Here is a 25,403-nt window from a genome sequence, read left to right on the forward strand (position 1 = left end):
GACAGTAAATGAGGAAAATACAATGTCCATGTCTTGCAGTGTTAACATTTATAAATCAAAGAATAAGTTTTCCACTCAAAAAATGTAAGATGTTTTACAGTAGGGTTGTCCAACTCATTTGGTTTGGTAGGCGGGATTAGAAGCTTCTTGTGGGTCGCACAACTCAACTCTCGCAGCTGGGCAAGATGGAGCAGCATTAACCCCAATATACTGGCTGCACCTCCATCGCTTGCTCTGCCCCCAAAAGGCACCCCCAACCCTCGGCCCAGCCATTCTTTGACAGGGTGAACAGTGGTGGTGCTAAAAACCCTGCCCCCCTCCAGTGCTGTCCCTGCCAACACAGAGGCTCTGACAGCTGCATGATTTAACACTGCTACCACTTGCTCACTGCAGAATTTCCAGGCTCTGCAGGCTATCATTTAATCCAGTGGTTCTGAACCTTGGGTCTAAAAGAGGCACCCCACTTTAAACTCAACGCACCCCTCAGAAACTGACAGCTCTTAGTTTTCACTCATTTCTTGACTACAGAAAAATACTAGAACAATTCTTTTGTTGCAAATAACTCAGAAAGATCACAACCAGTCAGAATGTATTTAACACCAGGAATTCTTTGGGTTTATCTTGTGAATCAAACTTGCACACGCAGCAGTGCTAACACTGCACGGCACCCCTGAAAGGATCTACAGGCACCCCAGGGTACTGCAGCACCCTGGCTGAGTGTCACTGATTTAATTAATGGGCTGCATGTAGCCCACAAGCTGCCTGTTTTAGAGAGATCTTTCAGTTAACAGCAACTTAATCTTTTCCCCATTTCTCTCTATAAACTTCTATCAGCTCAGCCTAGAAAAGCCCAGCACTTGTGGGGGTCACTCCATACAGACATGTATCGAGATTCCTGTACTGTTGTAGACTGTAACCTAGAGCAAGTGTGTGCGTGCACATGCTGTATCATTGCCTTGGATACATTTTTTGAGAAGTTTCAAGTGGAAGAGGTTCTCATAATATTGGCTTCAGGGAGAGTGCTGCTTGTGTGCATCTCTGGGACAAGTTCATGGAGTACTGAAGAGACAGAAATTGTGAGGTTAGGGGCTCTCCAGATGTTTAACACAGGATTGGGTGCTGTTCCTGTTAGCACAGACTCAGAACTGTTCAGTCCTAGAGAGACAAGAGGAACATGCATAACAGGATGCACAGTTTTGAGATCAGGCATCAGATCCCAAACATGGCCTTTCAACTTCCCAGCATATGTGGAGCCCAGGATTGCAATGCTGGGTTCCACCTGTACCAGCAAGTTGAAAGCACATGGTTTGCAAGTGCCAGCAATGGGGATTTGATGTGGACAGCCCTGTATGCCCATTGATTCTTCTTATCAGCACCTGTAGAGCTCTGCACCAACTTTGAATATGCCTACGGTACTTATATATAAAGGTGTATTCCTCCTCCTTCCTGAGTCTCTCCACCAGTATAAGCAAGACTTTGCATTGTGTTGTTGCAGGTAGACAGACAGACATTGAGGTCCCTGGCAGATATTTGCATTTATGGCACAACTGATGTGTGAATTGTGCCATAAACTGCCACATGCTCAGCTAATTTATGGCACTATAAAACGACAAACCAGCCACAAAGATGTTTCACATATAAAGCAGAATATCCTTGTGGCTGGCTTGTAAAGCACCTTAAACTGAATATGTGGTGTGCCTCCATTTACATGCCAACAATCAGCTGACTGTCAGCAGGGAGGGGGCTGCCACCAGGTTTCAGGCTTGGAACTGGCCCTGTAGGCACATTCAAATCTGGTGCAGGGCTCTACAAGCGCACCTCTATAAGGTGAGGGGAGTCAAAGGATATGCAGGGCTTCCCCCACTGACCACCTCCCACCCCACCCAGCACTTGAAAACTGTGTGGGGCTTTCAGTTTGCCGGTGAAGGAAGAGCTCAGGACTGTGCTAGCAATTTGAAAGGGCACAACTAGGATCTGATACTTGATCCCAAAATTCACACATCCTGCTATGCAGGTGTGTCTCGTATTTCTAGGGCCAAACAGTTCTGAGTTTGTGGTAACAGGAAGCAGCACTAGTTTCTGTTTCATATCAGGAAAGCCTCTAACTTCACAATCTCTCTGCCTAATTACCCCATGAATCCTGCCTGACTGGCACTAATTCTTAGGCAGAACAGAAGCTGATCCTCCTGTGCATATGAGGGGTGATCAAAAAGTTCTAAGACTTAGCCTTTATTTTAAAGAATAGTATACAAGCAACATTTTTATGAGCTGTCCCCTTCAAAGTAATCTCCCCCAAATGATATGCACTTGTCCCAACGTTCCTTCCACTATCGGAAGCAATGCTGGAAGTCTTCAACTGTGAATTTTTTGAGTTCCGCTTTCACATTCTTATGGATGGTTGGCATGTCATCAAATCTCCTTCCTTTCAACTTCATTTTGATTTTCGGGAACAGAAAAAAAATCACATGGGGCAAGGCAGGTGAATACGGAGGGTGTGGTATCACAGGAATGTTTTTTTCAGCCAAAAATTCTTGCATGGATACAGCAGTGTGTGAAGGAGCGTTGTCATAGTGCAGAAACCATCGACCATTTTCACACAGCTCGCAGTAGTTTCTTCTAACTTTATCCCTCAATTGAATCAAAACATCTTTATAAAAGGCCTGACTGATTGTTTGACCACTCGGTACAAATTCCTGATGAACAGTACCCCAAACATTAAGTCTTAGAACTTTTTGATCAAACCATGTACACAAAGTTATGCTTCTTGGCAGCACTTGTGTGAATGCTGTGGAAGCAGTATAGATATATACTCTATGTCCAGAGTCACAAGGAGGAGCAACCCCAACTCTAAGGCCTTATCTGATGCATTCATGTTCTGGATTGAGCTGCTCCTATCAAAACCTCATTTTATGCTGTGGAACACGTGGACATTGGCAGGAGACACTAGTGTAACTACATTCTTCACACCAATGCAAAATTTCTTACAGTAGCCAGGGCCTGAGTAACATTTTGAGAGCATACATACTCCTGATCCTTGGATATGAAACCATGAATAAATATGGGAGAAATTCCCCATTCTGGGGATCTGTCTCTGATAGCTCAGGTGCTAAGAATATTTCCAGGAAACCAAACGAGGCCCAGTTTAAAAAAAAAATATTGAGGATTTAAAAAATAATAAAGACAATGATTTTTAAACTAAACGCCAATGCTCCTTGATATCTAAATATCCAGAGAGGGTCCATGGGTCTACAGAAAAAGGAAAATAAACTCTACGGATCCTGGGCAGAGGCCTCCTCATGCAACACCTAACTTAATGTGGCCCCAATTTTCACTGATGTTTCTAGGCTTCAGTTACAGTGAAATGAAATAAGTCTAATTTTTTTATAAAGTGGATATTTATGACCATCTTTGCTTTACAAACAGGAAAACTGAGGGTGTCTACACGTGTTCTGGGGGTGGTGGTGGTGGTGGTGGGCGCTTTAGAGTGGCTCTCAGCAGCTGCTCTATTTAAAGTGCCTGTAGTGTCTCGTGTATTCAGCGACCTGAACGTCAAGGGGCACTTTAAGTAAAGCTCATTTGACAAGCTTTAGCTAAAGAGCCCCTGCTGCAATTCTGAAGCATGGGGACACTGAAAACATGAGATACCAAGGCTGCTGGTGCATATTAATCAGCACACTCCAGCAAACTCGATTAATAGAGTCTACTTTGATACGCTGCAATTAGTGTGTCAGAGCAGGCATCTTGCACGTCTACAGTCACTCTGAGGCTCTGTCAGGTGAAGCAAGTCACCTGAGATCACAGAGACAAGACTAAGGAAGCTGACACTAGGCTCTCCACCCCCACCTCTGATCATTAACAGATCTTCTCATTCTACCCCATGCAATCCCAATAAAAACCCCATTAGACTGCAGAAGTTTCTTTGCAAATTATCTGAATCTACTCCAAAGGATTCACCACACTGCTTACATAAAATTCTCTCTCCTTCCCCTCCCCAAATGACCCAGGCCTCAAGCACCTCCTGGTACTGCTGCTGGATCCAGCCACAGGCTCCTCATATACCTAGCCTTTATATGGCTCCTTTTTCTACACTACCATTTTTATTCATGCTATGCAATGTGTTCTGTTTTTCCTAGAGCTTTTTATTCTTTACAATCAAGGCAGTCCCTACAGCTACCTGGGGAGAAACATGGCCAGCTTCTAGCTACAAGGATCCTCTGCAAGGAAAACTTTTCCCTGTGCTCAGCCCATTCTTAGTGTTTCCCTCCAATATGGATCCTCTGATGCTGAACAAGGTGTGAACTCTGACTGAAGCTCTTCCCACAGGCACCACAGGCATAGGGGCGCTCTCCTGTGTGGATCCTTCGATGCTTAATCAGGGCTGAGCTCCAGCTGAAGCTCCTCCCACACTGGGTGCACTCATAGGGTTTCTCGCCTGTGTGGACTCTTTGGTGCTTCATGAGGTCTGAGCTCTGACTGAAACTCTTCCCACAGTCTGAGCACTCATATGGCTTCTCCCCTGTGTGGATCCTCTGGTGCTGGATGAGATGAGAGCTCACACAGAATCTCTTCCCACACTGGGCACACTCATATGGCTTCTCGCCTGTGTGGACTCTCTGATGCTTCATGAGGTCCGAACTCTGACTAAAGCTCTTCCCACAGTCTAAACATTCATAAGGCTTCTCCCCTGTGTGGATCCTCTGGTGTCGTGTCAAAGCAGAGCTCACACTGAAGCTCTTCCCACAGTCGCAGCATTCATAGGGCTTCTCTCCGGTATGGATCCTCTGGTGTTGAATGAGCTGTGAATTCCCTATGAAGCTCTTCCCACAGTCACTGCATTTATAGGGCTTCTCCCCAGTGTGGATGATCTGGTGCCGAATGAGGTTCGAGCTCACAGTGAAGCTTTTCCCACAGTCGGCACATGCATAAGGCCTTTCCCCTGTGTGCTTGGTCTGATGCTGGATGAGGTGCGAGCGCTGCCGGAAGCTCCCCCCGCACTCATCACAGCCGAAGGGCTTCTCCCCTGTGTGGATTCGCTGGTGCTGTATGAGGTTGGAGCTCACCCTGAAGCTCTTCCCACAGTCACTGCATATTGTTGGTCTTTCCACTGTGGAGTTTCTGTGCTGGACAATATCTGGCAGCTGCCTAAAATCTCCCTTGCATGCACTTTCTTTACCTTGACTCTTCCCTGGAAGAGCTCTTGGAAGTCTTTCTGACCTGCAATGATGAACACCAGCTTTGCCCTGCTCAGGAATCTGAGATATATTCCCTTGGGATATGCTTGATAATGTGTCACTTGGTTCCACTGACTCAGGACTGTCCTGGTGCAGGATCGCATTCTCATGCTCATACAGAATCTCATCACCTGCTGCAATAAAATGAGAAAGCAGAGATGAGTCATTGGAAAGAAAGGAAACTTTAGGAAATGGGACTGGAAGAGAAAACCTGAAAATCATATTTTCTGTATGAATGTATTGTACCTACTACTGTTACAGGTTCACCTCCATTGTTACATATGCCCCTGAGTGCTGTTGCACTAAGGGCCACCCAAAACTATTGAGCCATCTGTAAAAGACTAAGGAATTGGGAGCTTCACTAAAGATCCCTTATCAGAGGCAAGTGGTTAAAAACAGACAGAGCAGAACAACACCGCTTGGTGTCTGAACAGGAGTGTAGCATCCTGCAAGGGGCATTTTCTCAGAGCTCTATAGCCCCTCTTCCCCAGCCATGTGCTACTGCTGCTCTGGTATCCCATATGTCTGTAACACTGCTGGGGGGGGTCTGTGCTGGCATGGGAGGGTAGGGCTGGCAGGAGTAAGGCTGGAAATGGGCTGGGGGGAGCAGCATGGCACAGGCTGCAGTTGCGGGCATCAGTGTGTGATGGTGAGTAGAGGACCCTTGGGGTAGGGACAGCATGGTATAAAAAACACTGCCTGCAGTAAAGCAGGATTGCCAACCCAATACTTTTTTATTTTTAATTTATACTCTGAAAAGTTTTTATTGACAACTAAATTTTTTTTTTTTTTACTATGGTTAGTGTTAAACCCTAAATTTGAACCTGGACCTTGCCCAGGGCCTGGCAGAAGGGTTACATTTATATTTTGTAAAATATATTTCAGTAAAAACATGTACCAGTGAAAAAGTTTGGTCATCAGTAAAAAGTTTTCAGATTGTCAGAAAAGAAAATTAAAATAAAAAAGTTCTTGGGTTGGCAATCCTGCCGCTGCTGTTGGAGCCAGAGCTGCAGCTTAGAAAGTGCAGAGTATGGCAGTATAGGTGGCACAGAGCAGTGCAGGGTAGAATACTGAACAGTTACACCTCTGCTGAACGCTAAAAACAATGGCCTGAACACAGCTTTATGACTCATGATAATCTACTTACTATTGCTGCTAGCCTTTCTGCATTGCACAGGTAATCATCATCCTTCTAGCTTTTGAATAGTATTCTTTTTTTACATCGGGGGTGGGGGTCAAACATATGGCCCATGCTGGATCCAATCTGTGGAGCTTCTCTATCTAGCCCACTGGGCCACCTGTGGACATTGGATATTGGGGGGATGTGGCCTGCCACAGAACCCAGGGCCTGTGGCCCCACTGGACATGTCTATTAGCAGTGAGCCCACCCCACTGCTGCTACCCCTGGACTCACTCCCTCAGGGCTACCACTGCCACTGGACCTCTTGCTGCCACCAAACTCCTCACCACCACTGGACACCTCACTGCCACCACCATCATGATGATAACTGTGGTAGCCCTTGTGCCCTGGGCTAGTTCTACCCTTATTCTATATAATTTACCCATTCAACTTCATTTCATTTCCTTTGTCTTTGGAGCTAATTTGATCACCATTCTTTGCTCCCCCTTCCTGGGTGTCCTCCATGCCTCAAGTGATTGTAATGAAGGAATTTCAGTGAGCTAAATTCTAGTCTGCAGTTCTTGCTGGGAATACTTTTGGTGGGGATTCAGTGTGAGCGTACGTTAGTTCCCAATGCAGGTCATCTATATTCACCTCAGGGCCAGATGGCAGTCTAGGCCTGACAGCAGGCCATGGAGAGTGCTCTCTGATAGGTTCCCCATGACAAAATGATCCATTGCACTGGGTGAGGTTGTCCCCAGGTTAAGACTATATTTCTGTATAGGTGTTTTGTTGAAGTGTAGCTGACAGATCTTGAGAAAAGGGAGACTGTGAGAGAGCTAGAGAGAGAAGTTCCCAGGATGGACACCAAGAAAAGGAACAGTTCCAGGGAGGAGAGAGTAAAGTCCACACGAGGACAGAGGAAATGAATGGAGCAGAGTTTGCTGTGCTGTTGCAGACAATCGGCACTCTGATACCCCTCTTTAAAAGAAAAAAAACCACTCCTTCTTGTCAGGAGCTGACCATAAAGAAGGAGCTCCCAGAACAGGAGATGCAAGGGATCACTGGGGAAGCCAGAGACTCAGAAGAGCTAGGGTCTCAAAGTCAGAGTCTTGCCCTTTGTGAAGCCATGCTAATGTGACTGCACAGTGTCCTCTCAGAAGGAGACTGAATAAGGTCACTTCTTGGGAAAGTCCCAAAGAACAGCTTTCCCCTTCCCCTCAAAAAGGAGAAGTTTGATCCTTTTCATGGCAGTGACCAAAAGCAAACTATTGCTTTTTTCCATTGTTCAACTCAGTCTGTGTCTGTTTCTTTTGCTGATCCAACACCTTTTCCATCTAAAAGATGGTCCAATAAAATATATCACAAAAAACCTCTTGTACGTTTCCTGGGCCATCATGGCTACAATAACATTCCAACTGTACTCAAATAAATAAGTCACTTGGGTTTCTTGAAATTATTACTGTACTTTGCATCTCGTCTAATGGCATTGCCTAGAAGGCATAATCAAGAATTACCCTACTGGGCAAGTGTGGTTCAAAAAAATTAATAAGATGACCATCCATGCTACTGAGCTCTCACAATCTTGGCTAATGCCGAGTTTGTCACCAGCAGAACTAAAATCATGAGCTAAATGCTGAATATTCTGCAAAACAAGGGACAAGGGGGCAATTTTCCCCGTGTCATATCTGAAATAACAGGCAAAGAATGAAGAAGGGCAAAGTTTTCTGCTTGAATTCAGTCAAGATGGTTGAGCAGTCCTGGCAGGTATCTACCATAAAATACAGATTAGATGATAACAAGTTAAGAAATACAGTCTAGACCTTTTGGCTCCATCAGCCAGATGATGATGTAGGGCAGTTGACTAGTTACCTCAGGTGCCTGTACACAAATGCATGGAGCCTGGGAAATGAGCAGGAAGAACTGGAAGTCCTCGCACAGTTACGGAACTATGACGTGACTGGAACAACAGAGACTTGGTGGGAACCCGCATGACTGGAGCACTGTCATGGATGAGTACAACTGTTCAGGAAGGACAGGCAGGGACGAAGAGGAGGAGGAGTTGCACTTTTTGTAAAAGAGCCATACGATGGCTCAGAGCGAGCTCCAATGTGAAACTGGAGATAGGCCTGTTGAGTGTCTGTGGGTTTGAGTCGGGGGGAGCGCAATAAGGGTGATGTCATGGTGGGGGGTCTGCTGTAGACCACCAGACCATGAGGAAGTGGTGGATGAGGCTTTCTTCAAACAGCTAGCAGAAGTTTCCCAGTCCTGGACCCTAGTTCTTATCAGGGACTTCAACACCCTGACATCGGCTGGGAGAGCAATACAACAGTGCGCAGGTAATCCAGGAAGTTTTTGGACAGTACAGGCAGTCCTTGGACTTACGATACAATTGGCTCCTGAAAAACACATCTTAAGTCGAAACGTTGTAACTTGGAACCAATTTTCTCATACGAAACAAGGTTATAAATAGGGGATTGGTTCCTGAACCAAGGCCCGATACTCTATTTTCATGAAAAATACCCCCAAATTTTGTACTCGATCAATTATAGATGAGTAATGTAGCTACATTAATGTATTTGTATTATAAATAGCAATCATATTGATTTGGAAGGACTTCTTTGAGGTAACTATGCTGGACTTCTTGAAAGGCTCTCGGTTGGACTTTTTAAAGGGTTCTTGGCTGAGTCTTCTCAGGAGTCTTGGCTGCAGGTTTCTCTGGAGTCTTGGCTGCTTTCTTAAAGAAAGCGTCCAAGGAAGTTTGGACAGATGTTCTTCAGGGAGATGAGTGATGCAGTGAATTTGTTTGCTGGCATGGCATCGCATTGGATCAAGCGCTGTAAAGTTGAAACTGATGTCATAAAGTTGAAACAGTGTCAATTTATAAAGGTTGTAAGTGTGAAACATTGTAAGTCAAAACTTTGTAAGTCAAGGACTGCCTGTACTGGGGACAATTTCCTGGTGCAAGTGCTGGAGCAGCCAACTAGGGGCCATGCTCTTCACAACAGGGAAGAATTGGTGGAGAATGTAGTAGTGAATGGCAACTTGGCCAGCAGTGACCACAAGAAGATTGAGTTCAGGATCCTGAGGAAAGGAAGAGAGTTCAGCAGAGTAAGGACCCTGGACTTCAGAAAAGCAGACTTCAACTCGCTCAGGGAACTCATGGACAGGATTCCTAGGATCCCTTGGGAAGCCAGTCTGATGGGGAGAGGAGTCCAGGAGAGCTGGCTGTACTTTATGTTTACATGCATTTTAGTATTATATTAAAGTCTAAAATCAATTTTTAAGGACATTAAAAATTGCAATAATTTTGTTGAGAATAAGTTTTATTGCTATAATTGTAAAAAAAAAAAAATCTTAGCAGAAATGTGATGATAATTTTGTCATTAGTGAGAAGCCTGTAGTTGCGTTTCATTGGCAAGCATGTCAGTTCTTGGGGTAACAGCTGAAATAGCGACTTGAAGAGCTGCTTCAAGTTGAAGATGGTTTCTTTCTTTCGTTTTTATAGTTGCAATGACAGAGAAGGCTTGCTCACAATGATATGTGGAAGAAAAGGGTAGTAGTTTCTTAATAGCTTTTCCCTAAATTGTTCATATTCTGTCTTCACTTTAAGCCAGAAAGTATCCAAAGGCAGATTCTTGAGTAATTCTTTCAAAGTTGGATTGTTTGCTAACTCAATGAGATTATTCTCCTCCGAGACTGAAAGTGACAGCTTGTTTCATTGCCAAAATGAATGAATGGATCCATTACCCAAAAAAAAAAAAAAGTAAGATTTTATACTTTTATAAGGAGAAGAAACTCCGTGCTAATGGGCTCTGACATCATCAAAACTTCACACTTTCCCCTGCAGAATCTCAAGCCTGCAGGCCCCCTACCTTTCTCAGGAATGCCATTTTTTTGGATAAGTCCCACCTACATGACCTTTGCATCCTACCAGTGGGGGGTTCAGAAACACTGCTTTAAAGAAGGCTTACTGAGACTGAAGGAACAAACCATCCTGATGCACAGGAAGACTAGTAAGTATGGCAGAAGTTCAGCTTGGTTTAGCAGGCAACTCTTCAGTAAATTAAATTACAAAAAGGAAGCTTTTAAGAAGTGGAAACTTGGCCAAATAACTAGGGAAGAATATAAGAGCATTGCTTGGGCCTGAAGGGATGAAATCAGGAAGGCCACAGCGCAACTGGAGTTGCAGCTAGCAAGGGATTTGAAGGGTAACAAGAAGGGTTTCTCCAAGTATGCTGCTAGCAAGAGGAGGGTCAGGGAAAGTGTGATCCCCTTACTGAATGGGAGAAGAAACCTAGTGACAGAGGCTGCAGAAAAAGCTGAAGTGCTCAATGACTTTTTTGCCTCAGTCTTCACAGGGAAGGTCATCTCCCAGACTACTGCACCTGGAAGCACTGTTTGTGGAGGAGGTGAGCAGTCCTCAGTAGTGAAAGAACAGCTTAGGGACTACTCAGAAAAGCTGCACTTGAGGGTGCTGAGGGAGTTGACTGATGTGCTTGTGGAGCCATTGTCCATCATCTTTGAAAACTAATGACGATCAGGAGAGGTCCTAGATGATTGGAAAAGAGCAAACATAGTGCCCATATTTAAGAAAAGGGAAAAAAGAGGATCCACGGAACTACAGAGCAGTTGGACTCACCTCAGTCCCTGGAAAAATCATGGAGGAGATCCTCAGGGAATCCATTTCTAAGCACTTGGAGGAGGTGATTAGGAACAGTCAGCTTGGATTCACGAATGGCAATGGCAAATCATGCCTGACCAACTTGATTGCCTTCTATGATGAGGTGACTGGCTCTGTGGATATGCAGAGACCGGTGAATGTGGTGTATCTTGATTTTAGCAAGGCTTTTTATATGGTCTCCTACAAGAGTCTCCCATGTAAGCAAAGGAAGTATGGGCTAAATGAATGAACTGTAAGGTGGATAGAAAACTGGCTGGTACATCAGGCTCAGACAGTAGTAATCAATGGTTTGACGTCTAGTTGTCAGCTGTTTATCAAGTGGAGTGTCCCAGGGGTTGGTCCTGGGGCAGGTTTTGTTCAGTATCTGCATCAATGACCTGGAAGAAGGCATACAGCGCGCCCACAGGCAAGTTTGCAGATGACACCAAACGGTGGAGAGTAGTAGATATGCTGGAAGGTCAGGCTAGGATTCAGTGACCTAGCTAAACTGGAGGATTGAGCCAAAAGAAATCTCATGAGGTACAACAAGGACAAGTGCAAAGTCCTGCACTTAGGACAGAAGAATCCCATGCACCAGTACAGGCTGGGGGCTGGCTCGCTGGGCAGCAGCTCTGCAGAAAAGGACCTGGGGGTTATAGTGGACAATAAGCTGAATATGAGCCAGCAGTGTGCCCTTGTTGCCAAGAAGGCTAGCAGCATACTGGGCTGCACTGGTAGATGTGTTGCCAGCAGATCAAGGGAAGTGATTATTCCCCTCTATTCAGAGCTGGTGAGGCCACATGTGGAGTACTGTGTTCAGTTTGGGGCCCCCCACTACAGAAAGGATGTGGACAAATTGGAGTGGGTCCAGCGGAGGACTACAAAAGTGGTTGGGGGGCTGGGGGACATGACTTATGAGGAAAGCTTGAGGGAACTGGGCTTATTTAGTCTAGAGAAGAGGAGGCTGAGAGGGGACTTAATAGCAGCCTTCAACTACCTGAAGGGGGGCTCAAAAGAGGATGGATCTGGACTATTTTCAGTGGTGGCAGATGACAGAACAAGGAGCAATAGTCTCAAGTTGCAGTGAAAGTTTAGATTAAATATTAGGAAGAATTTTCTCACTAGGAGGGTAGTAAAACACTCAAACAGGTTATCCAGAAAAGTGGTGAAAGCTCCATCCTTGGAGGTTTTCAAAACATGGCTAGACAAAGCTTTGACTGGGATGATCTAGATGGGGATGGTCCTACCTTGACTAGGTGATGTCCTAAGCAATCTTCCAACCCTAACTTTCTACAATTCTAAGACATGTCTGAAAGCCAGATCTGGCTCTGGGGCCTCGTACCACCCCTTTCCACCTCCCACGCACAATGATTGGGTCCCATGGGTCTGACACCACCCCTTCCTGCCCCCTGCTGCAGGGATGAAGTCCTGGAGGTCCATCACCGCCGAGTTCCACTGGGGCTAAGTCCCGATGATCTGACACTATCCCTCCCATCTACTCCTGCCAAAATGGGTCTTGGTGATGGTGGAACCACACCTCTCTCACCAGGATTGGGTGCCAGGGATCCATCACCGCCCCCCCCCGCCCGTCAGGATTGGGTCCCAGGGGTTCAGTACTGCCCCCTTCTGCCCCCACATACCAAAATTGGGTCCTGGGGCAACTGCACCGCCCACTTCCGCCTCCTTGTGTAGAGACTGGGACCTGGGAGCCCAGCACCACCCCCTCTTTGCCTCCTGCCCTGGGATTGGTCCTGGGGCCCAGTATACCCCCACTTGGCCCTTCCTGTTAGGATCAGGTGCTTGATCCAGCAGATGGGGTTTGGGGCTCCTCATGGGTCTGAGGAATTAGCAACATGGGGGTGGTGCCACTGCTCCCCCACTGTCAAATTTCTAGACTCATGGAGAGCCCCACAGAGGCTGGATCTGGCCCATGTGCTAGAGGTTGAGCACCCCTGGGCTAGATAATAAATAAAGGAAATTCAGACTAGATGAAACAACTCTAGGGTAAATACATACTTGGTTGGAGCATCATGTTCAATTAGTAGTCATCAATGGCTCAATGTCTAGTTGGGAGGAGGTATCAAGTAGAGCTCCCCAGTCCTGGGTCTGGTATTGTTCAACATCTTCATAAATTATTTGTAAAATGGGATCCAGTATATGCTTAATGAATTTGTGTCCAGTTTTGGGCCCCACACTTCAAGAAGGATGTGGACAGACTGTATAGAGTCCAGTGGAGAGCAACAAAATATTAAGAGGCCTGGGAAGCATAGTTTCTGAGGAAACACTCAAAGAGCTAGCGTTATTTAGTTTGAAGAAGAGAAGACTAAGGAGGGAACTGATAAGTCTTCAAATACCTGAAGGACAACAGAAAGGATAGAAATGGACTTTTCTCTGTAGCCACAGGGGAAAGGACTAGGACCAATGGCCTCAAGCTGCAGAACAGTAAATTTAGGTTGGAGATTAGGAGAAACTTTTTTACTATGAAGTTGGTTAAGCACTGCAACAAGCTACCTGAAGAGGTTGTGGAATCTCCATTCCTGAGAATACCGTACAGAAATCTTAGTACCGTAGGGTGCTGAACAACTGCACTCATTATGACCGATTCCTATGAAGTTATTAAAACGTGCTTCTGATCTAATAACTTATGTCTGTACTAAGCAATTGCCTGTCAAGAATGACGAAGGGGAGGGGGGCGGAGGGGGCTGGGATGGAGTGCCGCCACCTAATACCCCATGCTGCTGCTCTTCTGCCTCTTGCAGGGTGTGGGCTGGAGGAGCCAAGGCCAGAGCTGCTGGCTTCTGCTCCCCCACGCTCTGTCCAGTCCTTGGCACATCTTCAGAATCATGGCGGTGCTCCCCCACACTTGGAGCACTCTGGCTGTTTCCATCAGCCAATCAGAGTGTGAATAAAGCATGACAGCCAGCCAGCCAGACTTAGGCTTTTATAATATTAGAATTCCCCTCTAGCAGAACTAGTGCAACTATTAAGGCTCTTTCATTCTGGGTTAAATTTACTATTTAGTTAATTTGTTTCACTACAAGAGCATGCAAAGGTGAAAGTTGCAGATCAACAGCTGGTACATGCTTTGGAGTAGCAACTCCCCATCCCCTTTTGAAACAGATAAGTGACATCTGTTCATACCCTGGCATTACCCAGTGAATTCTGCATCTCTCCTTTGGAAGCTGGCCCCCTGAGCAGCCAGGGAACAAAGATATGTAGGACCAGGAGTAAAAGAACAAGTGAAAGGGTGTGTGGCTCACTGAGATGGCTGCTGCTTTGGAAGGGTGGGGGCCCAGGGACTTAGCATGCACCCTTGCTCCCAGTGGGCCAGAAACTTCCTGACAGCTCTCCATTCATTGAATACTGAACAAATGTGCAGTAGCTCAGTTTTAATAGGAGGGCTGAAGAGAAGCAATGCCTGACCCATAGCCCAGGGGTTAGAGCACTTTGCTGGGAAGTAGGAGATACAGCTTCAAATCCTAAAATTTGAGTCCCCCATTCCCTAGGCGGGTGACCTAACCACTAGACCAGGGTCAGCAATGTTTTCAGGCTGAGGGCCAGACTGACCCAAATTGGGTCAGAACTGGGCTGGCCCCTAGAAGGCAGGCACTAGGATCCAGCCACTGCTGCCACTTTTCCCAGTTGCTAAACAGGGAAAGTGTCCAAAACTGCTGCTTTTCCTGCGTGGCCTGGGGACAGTGTTTGCAGCCAGCACTTGTCCCCACAGTGGCTGGAGAAAGTAACTGCTGCTGAAACCCCCTGTTGCTTCAAAATCAAGCCTGCAAGTCATAGGTTGGTGACCCCTGCATTGCACTAAGGGCTAAAACTTGGGAGGGCCTTTTTTACCACTTTTTGCTGGGTTACATTTCTAGGCCTTACACTTGCTAGATCGAGGCAGGCAATTATTTTGGGCAGAGGGCCCCTTACCAAGTTTTGGCAAGCTGTCAAGGGCTGCATGTGTATCCCTGCCCCTTGACAGGTGTCCCGCCCCCTGGTCACCATCTTGGGCCCGGAAGTCCTTCCCCTTGCCCCTGGAAGTACTTCTTTTGGGAAGAGGGTTTGCCATCTTAGACTAGGGAAAAAAACAACAAATTATATACTACAAATCAAACACCCATAATGATATATTTTAATTTTAAAAAAATATTTTTGTCCTGATTTGTGTGTGCTTGTGCTGTATATAAAGAAGTGATTGCATAATAGCTCAAAAATGCAGTTTTACTCTTGTATAGTTTGTGGGGTATGCAGGGGTGTCAGGGGTGTGTGTGTATAGGGTATTTGTGGGGGGGAGGGTGTGGCTGTGGGGTTTGCAGGAAGGGTTTCAGGGTATGTGGGGTGTGCATGGGAGCTCCCCTGTACATGTCCCCCTGAGCCAGTTAGCACCCACCCCCGCCTTGCAACAGCCCAGAGCCTGAGTGCCCTATGTCACCTCTTTCCCACCACCAACAGCACACAGCCCCAGCACGCCCCATGCCTGCTCTGCACCACCTGGCCGTGGCATGTCCTGCTGCCCGGGCATGCGACAGTGGCAGTGGGGAGCAGCATATGCAGCTGCAACTGTGTACAACCTGCGCTGGCTCTGGGCTCACCCTTCCAGGCTGAGCAGCAGCAGCAGCAGCTGGGTAGAAACTGCTGCTTGGCACAGGGGAAAGCGGCTTCTCCCCCTCACTGCTGTTGGGCGGTTTTTGGTACAGCCACCTGGATCCCACACCTTGCTGGGCTGCCCTGTGCCTCCGTCACTGCCACCTGTGACCTGCTCCGTGGCTGCTCCAAACTGTCACCGCTGCCGTGCTGGGCAGCTCAGAGGTGGCAAGGTGATGGAGCCTCAGGGCACTGCTGCCACGGCTGAGCCTGGATGGGCGAGCCCTGAGCTGGCACTTGGTCCCAGGTTCAGCAGTGGTAGTGCAGAACAAAGTGCTGCTCAGGGTGGAGGGAAAGCAGCCCTTCCTTCTTGCCAGCGCTTCCTGGTGCAGCTGCTCGGAGCCCATGCCAGGCTGGCCCTGTGTCTGCTTTGTGCTGCCACTGCTGCCCTGCAGGGCAGCCCCGAGGTAGCAGTGATGTAGGATAGCCCCATGCAGGCTCTGGGCAGCTATACCAGAAAGCACCAGTGAGGGGGAGAGGGAGAGGCCACTTTCCCCCCACACTAAGCAGCACTTTGTTCCATGCTGCTGTTGCTCAGCTCAGACGGGTGAGAGCAGGGTCAGGGCTGTGCATGCTGGTCCCTGCTTGTACTGTGGGGTGGGGGGTGGGGCCTGGGAGTGAGTGGGTGCATGGACCGCAGTGACAGCCGGATGGGAGTGCAGGGCCTGCGCCAGTGTCCTGGGACCAGTGCCAGCAGGACCCAGAGCAGGGTGGCAGGGGTGCAGGGTCCCAGCTGGCAGGGGCTCTATGGAGCTGGGCCAGGTCCCCTCTCTCCCTGCTGGTGCACCCCAGCCCAGCTCCATGGCCCCCTGCCAGTGCACACCCCACACTTCTGCTACCCCAGCCTGTGCTCCACCAGTGCTGACCCCAGGATACCCGAGGGAGCCCCGCATACCTGCTCATTCCCAATCCCAAGCCCCCCGGCTGCTGCTTTCCCCACTTTCTTGCCCTCCCACCAACCACTCCTGCACCATGTGGCTCCTGGCTGTATGGCCACAACCACAGGACTCAGCAGGAGCTGGCCTGGCCCCAAGGACTGAGGCAATCATCCACAGTCCTCCCTGTGTTTTTACCCGAATTTCCCACTCCTGTGCAGGGAGGCACAAACAACTTCATGGTCCCAGGCCAGAAGCCCCTGCTAGGCAGGGGGAACGGGGACGGGGGCAAGGCCGCGTGGACCTTGCTGTTGCTGGGTCCTGCCATGTCTTCCCCTTGGGTCCTACTGCCCCTGTCTCCTGTCATCTTTGACAGCCAGCCAGAGGCAGATAAGTATTGATTTTCTAAATTTTTTTAGTGGCCCTGTGGGCTGGATAGAATGGCCTGGTGGGCCAGATGAGGCCCACAGGCTGTATTTTGCCCACCCCTGTGCTAGATAGATGCATACAGAGGCACATAACTGTCTGGGCAGAGTGCACCCTACTGAACATGTGCAGTAGCCACATGGACATTTGCACATCCAGATGGGAACATCTCTAAAAAGATCACTTAGACTTTTCTCCATCTCCCTTTCCAAGATCCTGGAAGTCTCATAATCTGCACAGTTCCATGTAAAGTTGTGCCCCGAATTCTAATGTGCATCATCACCAATACAGATTTGGGAAATCATTTCATAATACTGTGCCATCTTGTATTTATAACTTGTAGTTTTCACTCTAAAGAACAGCACTGTGCTTTGTTGTCCCTACGTCTCTTACCAAATTCTCTGTCCATTTTACTTTTTGCAATTAACAAATGGCAAGTCTTGATTCTCATATCTATGCTCTCACTAATAGGGAAAGATTAACTACAGAGATGCTTCAAACACTATTACAGATCACTGGCCCAAGAGTCTCAGCCCTGTGGACTTCACTGTCATACAAACATACCTTTCACTTGGGCAGTTTAGAGATCCAAGGCCCAGCCACATAAGCTTCACAGACAACACATAAATACCAAACAATTCAAACACACATTTCATCAACTCCCTTTACACAAAAGCACAGATTCCATAGTTATGTCTTTACATTGTGGTTCACTGGAGATGTGAGGAGCATACAGTTGCATTTGGACAAATACAGATTTTTCACTCCATTCACCATTAGTTTCCCAGACAGTTTAATTTATTCCCTACCTATGCATGTACCATTCACATCCATGCTTTGCTTAGAGTCCTGGAGACCAGGAATCCATAGGTCTTCCTCTTGTTCCATGCAAGAAATCATAACAGGTTTGGGAATAGAAAAGCCTGCTCAGTAAAAGAAAAGTAAGCAAGATCATGGTTTATTTTAATTGCTTCTCAGCCCAGTGAGCTAAGATACGACAGTCTCTATTCAAGTTTTAAGATATTAACTGTTTTCTATGAAGATCTTGCCAACATTTTATACCTAACATTTCTCTGCTGGACGGACATTACAGTCTGCCTGCACATACAAGAAATAGCTACTCATAAAGAGGTGGGCAGTGTGCTGTGTCCCCTGTAGGAGGTCCAGGGATCATTACACACCAGGAGACATAAGTTAATAAGCTATTTGCCATTTCTAACCTGTAAGAGAACAAAACCAGCCCAGTATTGTCTGAGTGATTGTACACAAGTTATGTTCATAGAACCTCTGTCCTCTAGAAACAGTAGGCAGAGGGAGATCCGCACAAGTGCAGTGTTCCTGAAGTTCCTTCCCAAAAGAGATGGACAGTGACCATCTCCCTCAGACAAGCTCCTGGACCTTTCAGACTAAATCATTATTAAAAGTGGCCCCCAGGAATTCATTGGGTGTAGTGACTGACTGGCCTGGATCTAGTTTTGCTGCATAACAGGAGCAGTGATTTACTCTTTGCTAACACTGCCTGCTCCTGCTCATCTTTTTAGCAGGGGAGTGTCAACTCCTACCTCAAAGGACCATGAGAATCACTGTTTCCCTTCCTCTTTAACATGGGGAAAGAGAGGCCAGCTCTTGTCTTCCCACTTTAACTCTTTTCTTCTCTGGGAATCAGAGAAAGCATTTTCAGCCACTCCAGATCTTCTACAATACAAGGACCACTGTGGCTAACCCCAAGTCCCTTTACCCAGGACTCTAAGACAGGGCTACTGAAATGGTGGGTTGTGACAGGAGTGGCTCTTTTGGGGCCTTAAGTGAGAGACCTTGTTAGCAGGTTCTGTTCATGATAGTAAAGGAATGGAGAGCGGGGGTGGAGAAACTGAAAAAAGGGGGAAAAAGAAGAGAGCACAATTCAAAGAAGGAAAGCAGGATGGATAGAAAGCAAAAGAGAGCAGAGACAGGAAAATAAATATTAAACATGATGTGGCAGAGGTTGCAGACATGGTCATCGACAGACAAGCTACACTGATAAGTAGAGACTATGGACCTCACACAAACTTAAGTCATGAATATGTCCTTAAGCTTGTATACAAGCAAATACAAGTAACTAGCAAGTTTAAATTTAAAGCTACATGCAATAGCCGGGGAAAAAAAAGAACAGAATCAATCAATCAGGGACATTAACATTAGGCTTGGCCAAGTCCAAATAACTGCTTTTTAGAAAGTGCTTAAAAATAATAATTGCTCTTTGGTAAGAACTAAATTGTATGTAATCAGTTATTATCCTACTGAAATAACAGTATCTCTCTAAACTGAATATGCAAAGTGGAAATGTAGGTCCTGTATAGAAAATAAATAAAATGGGGACTTAAAGGGGTTCTGGAGGTGTGACTCCAGGAGCACTGGGAAAAAGGAGGAGTCTAGCACCAAAACCACCTGTTGTCTGCCTTGGCCATTTTCATGGGGCTTGTACTAAACTGCAGATGAGTGGCTAAAGCAGAAGGCCCTAAAGACCGTTTCAGAATGAATCTTTGCAGATGTTACTAGTCAGGTCAGCAAAGTCTGGGAAGTAGCACTCCCAGGCAGTGGGGGAAAGAGATAGGAAATTCCCCCTTCCGGAACTGTAATTTTCACAAGGACAAAAATCTCAACTAGTAGGCTTCTTCCAAATCCATAGAAAAAAGAGTTTGGTCCAATTTCCAAAGTCTCCATGACACAAGGCAATTAGAATAAAACCAGTAAAAACATAAGAACTGCTATTTACTGGGTCTGACCATAGGTCCATCTGGCCCTGTCACCTTGACTCTCTGCCCCACATACGAGTCCTGTGTTCCCACTCTCCCACCCCTGTTGGTGTTCAGGCTGAGCAAGCCAGCAGTGAGCCTCCCCTCCCCTCATGTGCCCCCACCCAGGCCCCAGTCCACCCAGCCCCAGTCATGCACTGGGGCACCTGTGCCAGGGGTGCTCCCTAGACCAATTGTGGGGGGTACTGCAGGCCCCCACCAGAGAAGGGTGCCTCACTACTAGTACCCCCTAGCACCCTAGCTGCAGCACCCAGCCCCCCCGCAAGCTCAGGGTACCCCGCACCTCAGTCACTGACAGGTCCCAGGGTGAGGGAGGAGAAGGCAGAAGAGGGGAAGGAACAGAGTGCTCCCCACCCCTGACTCTGCACCTTCTGCTAGTACCCCACATCCCACGCTGCCCCCTCTCCCTGGAGCTGATCCACTTGCAGACTGCCCCGTGGCTGAGTGGGTGCTGCTCCTCTTTGGGCAGTATACCACCACCAAACCGAAATGGAAGCAGCTCAGGCCCTCCAGCATGGAAAAGGTCTCCCTCCAGCCTACTAAAAACTGGAACACATCCCTATTACCACTCCCCTCTTCCCAAGCTGCACCAGACACCCCATCCCCCAGGAAAATAAAAAGAGTTGATTCTGTAGAGGAAGATCCAAGACAGCCAGGCCATCCCACAGAGGAGTCCATGAAAGAGACCCCCCCAACTTGCCGACCAAGACCTGTCCCTCAGCATCGCAAGTGCCAAGGCACAGGCCTCGGCCATCCCTGGGGTAGGTCTGGCAGCAGAACCCTCGCCCTGTGACCATCTGGGGGAGGTGGGAGCCCTCATGCCGGTGAACCCCAAATGAGAAGAACCACTTTGCCAGGGCTCTGGGGAGGGTACCGACACCATCAGGGTGCCTGATGAGTCTCTTCCTGTGCCTCTACGAACCACCTCAGAGACCATTCCAAACCCACCCTGTGGCCCTGACACAGAAGAGGTCATAACAGGGTCCCCCAACAAGGAGAACAACCCTGAGGGGGACCCTGCACAGACTCCCTCTGCATTCTGTCCTGCCACCCTTGAGCCATCCCACTGCCACCCCAAGGGGCTCCACCAGTGTTGGGTTCAGCTGGTGTTCCTCCAGTCCTCTACCCCCGCACTGGCTGGAGGGGTGGGAGGCCATGGTCGAGGGGGCCAGGCCACCCCTCTCCTGGTGCCTGCCAGGCAGGGCTTGTCCTCTAAGGGGCCTGAAGGGAGCAAGAAGCTGCTTTCCACCCCGGGCTGGGCATGTAATCTTGAAAATTTAAATCGATATACATTGATTAAAAAAAACTGATAAAATCTGAAAGAAATGCTTAAAAATAAAAATTAAATTTTAGCCATGGACATCATTAAAATAAATAAATAAATAAATCAAATTCTGCCAAACCTATTTATAACATCAAGAAATTTGATCTTTGCATCCTGGCCTGATGTTAATTGACCCAAGTCTATTTGTGGATAGTTGAAGTCCACCATTATTATTATGTTTGCTGCTGTCACAGCCTCTCTCAACTCCCTTACCACTTCTAGCTCACTGCTGCCATCCTGGTCTGGGGGTCAATATCTCCCTAGATACATTGATACTTTTTTCTTATTGAAACATGGGATTTCTATCCACAAATATTCTACAGTACCTCTCTTTATTAGTTGAATATTTATTGAAATAAGCCATTATCTAAATAGTGGGTGTAGACCAGGGGAGGGACATGGATTTTAACAACCTCAGCAAATTTAAGACCACATGCAGCAAATCTATGTGCCATTTTCCTCTTCCTTCCTGAATCTTCCCAGCCCACAAAAGTGAAAATCTGTATAATGTTGTTGTGGATAGCTAGACAAGTGTTGAGTCTTGTGCTTTGAGGTATAAACAATAAAAGACTAAGCTACTAACCTGTTGCTTGCTTTTTTATTAGTAATCTGACTCAAGTGGTATTAGCACCCTACCTGGTAAGAGGGAATGGAGGATCACTGGGAATTGTGACTGTAGCTTAATTTGGTGTGTAAAAAAGGTTAATGATTAAGGGAACTGTAACTGTCCCTTAATTCTATGGCTAAGCTTGCAAAAGAGGTCCTGATCACAGCTGGACCAGAGTCCTTCCTGTCTCTCCAAAGACTGATCAGTGCCAAGTTTGTGGGATGAGAGAAAGAAGATAAGGAATAAAAAGGAAAAATGGATTTCTCCTCCAAGTAATTGGCCATGTGCAAATTCTGTTATGGATGTACCTACAACTTGTGCTTGATTTCAGAGGCTTTTTTGGCTAGTAACAAAAGCTTGACATGCACTTACCCTACTCATTCTGGATCATCGAAGATAGAACTGGAAAGGACCATAGGGGGGTCATCTAATCTAGTTCCTGCTCCGAGGTAGGATCAACTGTGCTAATTTTATTTTTTTATGATAGACCTAGTCATGAGAGTTCATTTCAAGCATGCCAGTCCACAAGCAGTTGAGGCTTCCCCATGGGCGAGATTCATAACAAGGACACAACTATTTCACCTAAGAGCATGCTAGATGCTTTATTACTGGAGCTACTGAACAAAGTCTATTGGTTCAAAAGCAGCACCAGCCTCATAAACCTCTGAGCCATGCACTGCCTCTGTCCCAAAGGAGCCACATTTAGGCCTTGGCTGGGAAGAGAGGTTCAGCCAAAACACTCCTCTTGAGCACTGGGTTGTTACTGCTGCTACTACTACAGCTGGTCATGCTCCTTCACCAGAAACAATTCCCAATAACTTCTGGCTGTCATAGAGAAATGCTAAATCCTAGTCACTGGACATTATATATAAAGGTTTGTTCCTATTTGGCTGCTCTCGATTTCGGTTCTCAGCCCCCATATTCTGTCTGGATCTAAACATCAGTCCCTATTTTGAACCTACCCTGGGATCATTTCTCTACTCTTCCCCTCCCATCTCCCTGCTCCGTCCCTTGCGGCAGAGGCTCCCTGAGCTGGTCTCCCACCGCTGCTTCTTGGCCCTGCTCCCAGGTCTGTGAAGTGATCTAGAGTGAGCAGGACATTGTTCTGGAGCCTGTCAGGCTGACAAGGGCAAGCGGGGAGATATCACAAGAAGCTTCAGTCTATTTTATTGCTAAACTCTCCCCCAGGCCTATTGCTAGCTTCACGTGTTACTGGCGTTGCTGGAAATCACCGGTACCTTTCTGACCCGGCAGCGCTGGCACCTCCCACCAGGAACAGTGCCCCAGGACACGTGCACGACACTCCCACTGCGTGTCCGAGCCGGGCAGGGCACAAGACACCGGGAGGGCAGCGGCGCGGTCCGCGAGCAGACAGGGCACGAGCTCCTCCCTCCGGGACCGCAGCTGCCGGCGAGGTCTGGGCGGCAGGAACTCGCTGCCGCCCGCTGCTTCCTGTCCCACCGCCCGGCCCGGCCCGGCCCCTGCTCACGCTGCTCCCGAGCGCACCCGCTCTGCCCGGCGGAGCAGCGCGGCGAGGAGACGGCCTTCCGCACGGGCACCCGGTTACCTGCGGGGTCCGGCTCGGGAGCCAGCGCGCGCGCCCCAAGGGCAGCCGGCCGCCAAAGAGCTCGAGCTCTTCCGGCACTGAACGAGCTCTCACGTGACAGGGGCGGCCAATCACAGCAGCGGCTGCTGTCGCCCAGTGCTGAACAAGGAACTTTCTAACTGGCTGTCGCAGAGGAGCCGCCGCGCGCGGGAGCCGGGCCTAGAGCGGAAGCTCTGGGTCCCGTCGGCCCGTCTGAGGCGGTCGGGTAAAGCTGAGCTGCTGTCGAGTTAGAACAAGGGGTCAAGCTACTCGCAGGGACCCGCACAAACGTTATTCCTGGAGATAAGTCAGTCCGGCTCAGAAACATTTCCTGAAGCTAATTCTCACCCACATCGCTGGTGCTTACAAACCAGACTCAAGGCTAGTCTGGGATCCTGGCACAGAGGAGCTTCCTCACTTCACAAGGATGCCAGGAAGCCCCAGGCAGGGCGAGGAGCCCTTGACCAGCACCACGAAGTGTCTTGACAGGTGCTTAGTTCCACAACTTGGACTTCACCCTGTGCTGCCTGTGTTTCAATAGTATGTGCTTAGATGAATCGTTCTGGTCACCTCAGACCTTATTTTCATGTCATTTAGCCAGTACCAAGAACTGTGGTGAGACCACAGTTATTTCTTTGCTTTTGGGTTCATTATAGAGTGTGCAGGTTATATTGTCTGAGAAGACAAGACTCACAGAACAGGATGTGGAGAGTTGTCTTACGGCAGGAAGTCATAAGAGCAGACTGAGGTTACTCTACAAATCTGCTTGGGAGACAATCCCTGTGGGGGTTTGTTTTGGGAATGTTTAGAAATCCTTTCCTTTCATGGAGCTGTTAGTCTGACATCCCCATCAGCAACAATGTAGGCTCAAGCATCTATTTGCCTGATCCTGACAAATCTTAGCAGAAGGGTAGGCAGGCCAGACATGTGGCCTTTCCTCTGTCCTCATGAAAGCAGCAGCTGAGCAGTCAGGGAGGGGCATATGAGACAGAAAACTCCCAGGAATTAAGTAACAGTGACTACAGTGAAGAGATTGGAGGGCAAGGGTAGCAAGTCAGCTGAACTGGGAGTTGTCTTAATGAATTGGAAGGGCATATCTTAATGGCTAACCTAAGTCACCATGGTTTTTGTCCATCCTCTTCCTTTTCCCTCTCATCATCACCCTGTGTGCAGTTTTGAAGGGGTAAATAGGACAGGAATATGGAGGGAGAAATGAGGTGCATGTGAAGGGTGAAAGAGGTGTGTTAACAGCCCCGGAGTATGAAGCTACTCACAACCACCAACACCTAACTTGTTCTATACCAGATGCTCCACAACTGTTCATTCTCACACATGGTGTATGGGACTCAAGAGCACCTGGCAGCTGAAGACGTCATCCTCCAATTTATATGTGCTGGCCACCATTTGTCTACCCACTTTTAAGATCCAGCAGATTGGAATCCCCACCCAATACTTTTTAGCATTTTCCCTTCTCGCAAAGGGGCTCATCCCACAGCCCTGCCCCTGGGGGTCTCTAGTTTTAGGCTGTTTGTATCAGCTGGACTTGCCTTCAGATATCCCGTCCAGCATTCTTCAGAGGTGTAAGACAAAACTGTTCAACTTTTGAATGCCCTGGTGCTGCAGGCCTCTGGCCACACACTTAATGGGCCTCACACACTCCCAGGCCACATGCTATGCCACACACTGTGCCATGTGCTTCTCTCCCCACCATGCTGCACCACACAGGGTCCCCCTGAATCTCCCAGCCAGTCTCCCTCAGCCTATACACTGGCTTAGCTCCATGGGCATGGTCAGGCAATGGAAGCAAAAGGGAGCAGGAGCCTGGAGACTACAGTGGCAGCAGAAGAAGAACAGTGGAGGAGAACACCCAGACCAGGAGGTGGATGTTAAACCTTGGGGGTGGATGTGGAGTCCACCAGTTGAGCAGTCCTGGTCTAAGACATCACCAATGGTCCCCCTCACCATTTGCTGCTGCAACAGCTTTCCCCAGCTTCTCACCTAGCTCAGGGCCCAGAGTGTTCCCAGGGCTCCCTCCCCTCCTTACTACACTCCCTGCCCAGGTCTTTGGCCAGCATGATGGACATGCTGGGATGCTGCTGAGAAGTCCCTGTAACTTCAGGTTGGATCCAAGATTTC

General features: G+C 47.9%; 2 protein-coding genes across 2 annotated transcripts in view; both read right to left on the reverse strand.

Annotated features, from left to right (window-relative positions):
• The window catches only part of LOC149854772 (uncharacterized), a 42,636-nt gene extending 17,295 nt beyond the window's left edge, over positions 1 to 25,341 (reverse strand). Inside the window, exon 1 of the mRNA XM_090024568.1 lies at positions 23,250 to 25,341. The gene's annotated coding sequence lies outside the window, so the exon portion shown is untranslated. The remainder of the gene's footprint in view (positions 1 to 23,249) is intronic.
• Positions 46 to 25,351, reverse strand: LOC149854773 (uncharacterized). Its single transcript, XM_090024691.1, is given in 3 exon segments — positions 46 to 5,365; positions 22,921 to 23,163; positions 25,312 to 25,351. Coding segments are annotated over 3 exon segments (1,509 nt in total). The 3' UTR covers positions 46 to 4,139.
• Between the last annotated feature and the right edge of the window lie 52 nt (positions 25,352 to 25,403).

This window comes from Crocodylus siamensis, chromosome 12, assembly GCF_052110815.1.
Source record: "Crocodylus siamensis isolate JL-2025a chromosome 12, ASM5211081v1, whole genome shotgun sequence".
Classification (NCBI taxonomy): Eukaryota; Metazoa; Chordata; order Crocodylia; family Crocodylidae; genus Crocodylus; species Crocodylus siamensis.